Below are 8,471 nucleotides of genomic sequence, written 5' to 3'. Positions count from 1 at the left end.
AAGGCCATTTGATTGTATTTATTTCCATTCATGGATGATAATAAAGGCGCCTTTTGGTATTCTTAGATCCGTCAAGGCGTATGTACGCTCTCCTTGAGAGCTATGGCGGGTCTCCACTACTCGTTCTCATCGGGCGTATCTCGTTATGGTGTATCTCGCCATGGTCCACGTGGTATGGCATAATGCTAGAAACTCCTTCATTTTCTCCATTATTTGCATATTCACCCCTGCATTAATCCTGCAATAATTGTCATTAATTCCATATTAATCATGCATAAATATCTCTTTTAGAAGGAATAATGGTTTGCCATTATTTCTATTAATTTTCCCTTATTCCTTATTCAAGAATAATTTGGGTTGTTATCATCTCTATTTATAGATGTTGAAAAGTCGTGTTTGAAGGGTCATGTCCGCTGCGAAGAGTCGTTTCTATCCACCCGAACAAACGCGCTTCTTGGAATTTCGACATGTGAAATCAGTGCTAGATTGCTGCTGGTCGTACCGAGATTCTGGAATCTCAGTCGCGACCTGGGGAGTAAAAATTTCCTCAGAATGAACTTGTCTCCGACGTCTGAAAGTAGCGTGTCGCGACCGAGATATGGGAATCTCGGCCGTGACACGGGATGCTCCTCCCGATCTTGCTCCGTTCCCGTCTCCTCGTATCCGTGTGCTGATTTTCTCGTACTTTCGGCTCGTAACTTAGGGTTTTTCCTTCGTTTTTGATCCGTTTTCACTCCTATTTGGATTTTACCAAATATTTAGGTACCTTGCATCAAAGAAACATATTCGGACGTAAAAGTACTCTAAATAGATATAAATAGCACGATTTCATGACAAAACTGGTGTGAATATTAATGATATTTTAGGTATATTTTGGGCTTAACGTGACCCTCCAACAGATTCTGTCTGAGTTTTTTTAACTTTGATGCACCCATCAACTGATCCCGTATGTGGAGATTCTACAACAATTGGGATTGAACCGGAATAAGAGCATCTCCAATGGTTTATACTCACAACCACTCAATATACTTGCCACATCATCAATTTAATAAACATCATTTTATTAAACTATCTAACTCCAATGGTTAAACTCTATAACCACTAAATCATAATGGATCCACCAATCACAAAGGATCCACCAATTAATTAAACCAATCATAATGAATCCACCGATTAATTAAACCAATCATATTATTTAATATATATATATATATATATATATAATCAAAAACTCAATAAACATTGAGTGGTTGATAAAAGCTTAATATATTAAACTCACTCCAATGGGAGAGAGTTTATTAAAGGAGTATAATGGGTGGTTCATTATACTCCATTGGAGATGCTCTAAGGGCCACTGGGGTAGTACTACGGCATCAGTTGATTATTTTCGAGTGTATTCATAAAAGGGTACGATATTCGGGGTTGAATACATTTTGGTGGTTTGGTATATATTGTTGTATAAAAGGGTGGCCCGGTCGCACTACGCGTCCCCGCTGAGCGAGGGTTCGGGGAGGGGTCCCACCACAAGGGTGTACTGGGGGCAAGCCTTCCCCTGCCAATTTATTTGGTAAGAGGCCGCTTCTAAGACTCGAACTCGTGACCTCTTGGTCACACGACAACAACGTTTACCGTAAGTTGGCCTCAACGGAGATCTTTGGGGAATTGGTGTAATTGGGGTGCGAAATTGGGAATTTTGTACCGGTAATTTAGAATTTTGCATTTCGGGACACTGAGTATTTAGAACCTGAAAAATTTATTGGGTAAAATGGTCTTGATTTTTATGCATTGAAACAAAAAAAAATGATGAATAATTAGAGAGATGGTTGTCATGAAAATTGTGAAATCATAATGATTTTATAGTAAATTTTAAAACATTACCGTTTGAAAGAGTAATTTTAAAAAAAAGAAAACTTTACTGTTTGTTACTGTTTTTTATATATTATAAAACTGTTTAAAAAACTTTACTGTTTGACACACAAAAAAAAAATTCTTTCTTTTAAAATTTCAAAATAAAAGAAAACATTTTTTTATTAAAAATAAATAACACAAAAGGCCAATACACTATATTCCAAAACATATTCATCTATACAATATTCATTTAGTGACGGACATAATACAGTCTTCTAGCAGGGGAAGGTGTTGATGCGCTGCAGAGGGTACATGTGCCCTTTACAACCTTCCGTGTAGTGCAATTCCTGTTCCATTTTGACAGTATTCTTTTTCAATCTTTGTTAGCAAATATTGTAATTCACCTAATCTGTAACAACAAAAACACTTGCACTGTAGTTGTTGAGTGTTACAATAGTGAAACCCTTGTAACACCCACTATAAATTGCTTTTATCTTGATTCATTTGTAAATTTCAAGAATATTCTTTCCACACATCGCACATAATCAAGTAGTTGATGCATTAGCAACTATGGAGTCAGATCGGAAAAACCTTAGGAATATCGTTTCAAAGTAGTTGGTCCTTCAAAAAAATTCATCGAGGATCCAAGAGGAAAGTTCAGACCATTTTGGGAGGGAGGGGTCTTTCCTTATGAAGATAAGAGTGGTGATACGGACATGGAAACAATAAACCTCAATATCGGTCATTTTTTAAATAAGTAGTTTGAAATTTATTCTGTTAGAAACAAACAATTAAAATTGTTTGACATTGGTACGTGGTAAGTTATGGTAAAAAGAAACGAAAAGATAAATTGATCTTTCTTTTCTAACCAATATTTCTTCATCCCACTCTCTCTAAACAGCGTTTGCAAAAAGTAGGAAAGGAATTGAAAATGAAAAATATAATGAAATACTAGAGTGACGGTGCATGTCTATAGCAGCTATGCATAATGCATGCATGTTTGAAAAGATAAGTTAGGAAATCGAACCACTTTCATTTGTCTTTGTTTGTGAGTAACTATCACTCACTCCATTATATATACCCTTCATTACTATTATTACATTACAATATCATTCATTATGTTCTCCAGTATGCTGCTTTGTTCCATGCATCCCAACAATGCAAGGTATCTTCATTCTTTTTTATATACTCATGCTTTCTTTCATCTATTTAACATTACAATCTCATGCATTTCTTTTACCGGTTTTTATTACAATTACCCCGTCCTTGTAAGGACAATTGATGAGATTATTAGGATTCGAATCCCTCACCGATTGATCCAAGAGGTTCTGATACCATGTCATGGAACCCATTGAACTAAAAATTCAATCTGAAATTCAATCATATATTTTATATTAATCTCTCTGATAATGACCGGATGCTTACAATAAATTTTTGTGTTCTTTATATAGTAACTAGCACTAAAATAGCAACTAATAAATGTGAAATACCTGAAGTCGTTATTGCAAAACCTAGCTCAAAAGATTTTTGGTTTGAATTTGGCAGAGTTTGAAAATGATCAAGTAATGTTTTATTTAATTCTGAAGAACAGATATTAGTAGAATATTATTTAACTAGGTCTGACAGATGAAAAGTTTTGAAGAAATAATGATAGTATCATGGTCTGGGACACTTCTGAGCCGACAATATATATAACATGGTGGAAAATATATTTACATGATTTAATTACAATTAGCAAAAATATCTTATCATTCCAATTTTTGGTTTTATTTTAACATATTGGTTTTATACGTTTTACCTTAAAAATAAGGTTTTACAACAACAACTTGTGGTTTTTACAATTAGCAAAAATATCTTATCATTCCAATTTTTGGTTTTATTTTAACATATTGGTTTTATACGTTTTACCTTAAAAATAAGGTTTTACAACAACAACTTGTGGTTTTTCCACAAAAGATTATTAAGTTCATCCTTTAAACATAAGTTATGCTTACTTTATTTTTAACAAAGTAAAAATTACTTATGTCTCTTATGTTTCTTTATATTTATTATTTTTGTTGTTTTCACTAGATTTAATGAGCAATTAATTAGATGAAATTTAGGATAAAATTAAATGTTTAAACTAAATTACCTTTAGTCCGTCAAGGTTGGACAAAAAAAAATTAATCTCTTGTATGATAAAATTTATTTGTTTTGATATATTGACTATAAAATTAAAAGTGTCCAACGTTAAAAGCATAGACATTTAATTTTTTATAAGTTCAACGTTAATTTCCTAAATTAAAATCTCAAATCAAAACCCCAAAACTTAGATAATAACATTAACACTTTGGGTTAGAGGAAAATTTTGACTTTTTGATTAGGAGGGAAAAATTTTAAATTGGATAATGACTTTTTAATTGAATGAGGGAAAAATAAAATTGGAGTAAAAATAAGAAAGTGCAAGTTTGGATAATGACTTTTTTGAAGGGAAAAAAATAAGGTAGTTGAGTTCAAAACAAGGACCAAGGACCTCTTGACATAGGATAGGTTTCCAATTCCTCTGTTAACCCATTCTACTAAATTATTTTTTGTTTTGCTTTTCACGTTTACATTTATAAAAGTATAAATATTTTTTTCTTGGGGTGCTGCCCAGGGCAGCAGTACCCCTATTCAAGGTGGTGCCGGAGAGCGGGGTCTCTAGCCCCTAAAAGCTTGGGTTGTCTCCGCCCCTGAAGATAAGGATAAACTTGATAAAAGAAGAGTAAAATACATTGAAAGTTCAAAAGATATATAAATTCGATGTTCAATAATTCTTTCATACATAGTGTTTTGATCTAAGAATTCAATTCATTCATATTTCAGCAGTAACATATTGTTTCCGTATATATTCGTTCATGAGTTTTTTGAAATAAATAACATAAACGGAGTCGTTAGACCAACAATTGGTATCTTTACTACATTAGTTAAAACTTATTTGTTCTTGTTCATTCCTATCACAATAAGATGGACTTTACCGAGACTAATACCAACTTGAATTTTACTTATCACGAATAAAAAAAAAAGGATGATTGAGTAACTTTTATGTTGAAAAGTTAAATTTTATTTAAATAATAAACTAATTAATGGCTTTTTTTTTTGGCAAATATGTATTTGTATTATTTGGCAATTAGCTTTTAGTTGATTATCTTTTTGGTCAGCTGATTGTGTAAACTTGTTTGGTAATATTTAGTTGATTGTTAATAACTATTTGTGTAAAATGACAAATAATGATATGGTAAAGCATAATATATGTAGAAAAATTTAATTAAGAAAAGATCCACCCAAAAAGTGTTTGACGAACCTTAAACTAAAAAATCGGATAAACTATTAAAAAAAAATGGAGAATAACTTCAGAATTTGAGAATGTGATTGTTTTCTTTACCAAAATTTCATAAGATGTTAATTAGTTCAATTTCTTTTCCTTTTTTCAGATTATATAGTGGAGGATGGAGAATTATTATTTTTATGAGGATTGAATTTATAATTGTTAATTTTACTAGTTGAAATAGTAACATTAGACCAATTGATGTTCAGTTGATAGTCAAATTTTGGATTAAAATTCCCTTAATTTAAACTTTAATTTGGAAGGACATGTGGTAATCTCAATATTAACAGTTATCTAGAATTTTCTCTCAAAAAAAAATAGGTATCTAGAATTTAATAATTTATTTATTGAATAAGTAAATTTCAAAATTAATTTCAAAAAAAAAAGTAAATTTCAAAATTAATAAAAAAATTTATTGAAAATAATTCTCATAAACTTAATCCATCCAAATCCTAAAATTATAATCTTTCCTTTTGAAAATAAAAAAACTTTAATGAACATTCATTTCTTAATAAATTTCGGTACCAAGACGAGAAAGCTAGTATTTTATTTTCTTGTTGATGCGATAAAGTGTTGACATTGACCATATACCCCGTCTCCACGTGACCATGCATTAGCGAGAGAGACTACAGAGAGGACATTTAATGTTATATTATTATCCCAAACGAATTATAATTGGATGATGGCATTTTCGTAAAATGAATAAAACTTCATATCCTACACGTGTACGATCAATATGGCATTAGGATGTAAAGGCACTCACCAGAATGAATCCAATTAGAAATTCCTCTGCTCTCACTCTCTTCCCCCTCCCCCCGACAGCTAAAACCGGTTCGCCGGAGAACGCAATATCACCCTTGAACCACTAAACACTGATTTTTCAGGAAGAAGAAGAAGAAGCAGGAGGAGGACCTCAGAACTGAATCTAAGACAGAAGGAAACGACCTTGGCTTGTTCTACTCCTTTCCTATAGCCAACGATCCGGTAATTGTGAGGCCATCAAGATTCACTCTCCGATCTGATCACATTCCCAGGTAGCTCAGTTTCTTCAATTATTCAAGCCGATGCATTATTTCCTCATCCTATACGGCGGCGCGTGGCGCTAACTATTTGTTACAACTTGACAGAGAAGGCGTGGTAAAGGCTAAGAAGAAAGGGGAAATGACGAATAAGGTATCGAGTTTTTCAGACCTAATCCAACGAGTAGCGGCTTCATGCTTGCTCCACCCGCTCGCCGCCGGCAGGCAGGATTCCAGGAATGTAGACGAGGACGAAAGTGGAGTGTACGAGTACGAGACTGATGAGCAGGAGCTGGAGGAAGACGAGGAGTATGAGGTGGAGGAAATGAGCATGGGACATAAGAAAGGTTGGGATCAGGAGAAGAAAATCAAAGGCGGAATGGTGGCAATGGAGAGAGTGATGGAGATGGAGATATTAATGAACGATGTGTTCGATTCAGTTTCTCAAATGAAGAGAGCGTATGTAAATTTACAAGAAGCGCATTGCCCGTGGGATCCAGATAGGATGAGGACGGCTGATGTAGCGGTGGTAGGGGAACTGAGGAGGTTAGGGGTTTTGAGAGAGAGATATAGGAGATGTATTAGTCTCGGAGGGTATGGAGGGAAAAAGAGAGTTGTTGGTGGCGGTGGAGTGGCGATGTTAAGGGAGGTGGTGGCGCCGTATGAGGCAGCGGTAGATGAACTGAAGAGAGAAGTGAAGGCGAGGGAAGTGGAAGTGGAAAATCTAAAGGAGAAGATCAAGAGTCTCAGTTCAAGTCTGAGCAACGGAAATGGAAAGAAAGGAAGGTCTCAGTCAAAGAGGAAAGTCAGCTGTAGTCAAGCCGCTCAAGGTATTTCCTTTGATCTATCCAATGATCAGAAAGGTATCTTTTAGAAAATATACAATGTCATATAGTATGTAAATTCATTGGGAATTCATCTAATTTCAAACATTTGAAATTGTTTTGTTTTGTTACAGTTTCAGTATCTCCAGCACCAGACCTTTTTGAAGCAACAATGAACCAGGTGAAGGAGACCTCCAAATCCTTCACAATGCTTCTGCTGTCCTTCATGCGCTCCGCCCATTGGGACATTGGAGCTGCAGTCCGCTCAATTGAAGCGGCGGCAGCAACCACTGAAAGTATCACCACCACCAACATTACTGCTATTGCTTCCACCATTGTGAACCAACATGCCAAGTATGCTCTAGAGTCATATATTCTGCGTAAACTATTCCACGGTTTCGATCACGAGACCTTTTACATGGATGGCAGCCTCTCATCCCTTTTGAACCCTGACCAATTCCGCCACGACTGTTTTGCTCAGTACAAAGACATGAAGTCCATGGACCCAGTTGAGCTTCTTGGAATCCTGCCTAGTTGTCACTTTGGGAAATTTTGCTTCAAGAAATATGTTGGGATTGTTCATCCGAAAATGGAGGAGTCTTTGTTCGGCAACTTGGAGCAACGCCAGCAAGTGTTGGCTGGCAGCCATCCACGGAGTCAGTTTTATGGCGAGTTCTTGAGGCTGGCTAAAGCTATATGGTTGCTTCACTTGCTTGCATTCTCGCTCGAGCCAGCACCGAGTCAGTTCGAGGCAAGCAGGGGAGCGGAGTATCATCCACAATACATGGAGAGTATAGTGAAATTTTCTGGTGGTCGCATTCCGGCTGGTCAGATTGTAGGGTTCCCCGTTAGCCCTGGGTTCAAGCTTGGAAATGGAAACCTTATCAAAGCTAGAGTGTACCTAGTGCCTAGAACTTGAATTGTTCAAGTTTAGCTTCGGTTAATGAATGTAATTTATGTTGTTTAGGAAGTACTTTCTTGTCTCAAGAAAAGTTTTAAGCATCCAAATGTCACTATTCACTAGTTTCTTAGGCTCTGTTCTTTATTACTGAAAAAAACTGAACTGAACTGAATGCTACTGAACTGAATGATACTGAATACTGAACTGAATTTAACTGAATGCTACTGAACTTAACTGAATGATACCGAACTTAACCGAATTTAATCGAACGTAACAATAATGATGATATTAGACTTTAAAATAATTAATGATAATATTGGACATTAATAAACTTATAATAATAATAATAATAATAATAATAATATTTCTACCAAAAAAAATAATATCAATAATAAATAAACATATTATTAAAGATTAAACTAAATTAAATATCAAATAAAATCTAGGCTCGATAAAATCCTATGACATTAAATAAAAATGAGTCTAATTTAAATTAAAAATATAAATTACATACAAACACAAATTTATATATA

General features: G+C 34.6%; 1 protein-coding gene across 2 annotated transcripts; it reads left to right on the top strand.

The window, feature by feature from the left end:
- Positions 1-2,957: 2,957 nt before the first annotated feature.
- On the top strand, positions 2,958-8,063 carry LOC136232889 (protein GRAVITROPIC IN THE LIGHT 1). Of its 2 annotated transcripts, none has more exons than XM_066022352.1 (4): positions 2,958-3,013; positions 6,079-6,228; positions 6,322-7,043; positions 7,172-8,063. In XM_066022352.1, the coding sequence occupies exons 1-4, from the start codon at positions 2,967-2,969 to the stop codon at positions 7,954-7,956; spliced, it is 1,704 nt and encodes a 567-aa protein (XP_065878424.1). In that variant the 5' UTR covers positions 2,958-2,966; the 3' UTR covers positions 7,957-8,063. The 2 variants fall into 2 exon arrangements, with proteins under 2 accessions (XP_065878424.1, XP_065878423.1); XM_066022351.1 differs by having other exon boundaries at positions 6,322-7,076.
- Positions 8,064-8,471: the final 408 nt, after the last annotated feature.

Source organism: Euphorbia lathyris, chromosome 6, assembly GCF_963576675.1.
Source record: "Euphorbia lathyris chromosome 6, ddEupLath1.1, whole genome shotgun sequence".
Lineage (NCBI taxonomy): Eukaryota > Viridiplantae > Streptophyta > Magnoliopsida > Malpighiales > Euphorbiaceae > Euphorbia > Euphorbia lathyris.
The sequence above is the reverse complement of the archived record's forward strand: the minus strand, read 5'-3'. Positions and strand labels throughout refer to the sequence as shown.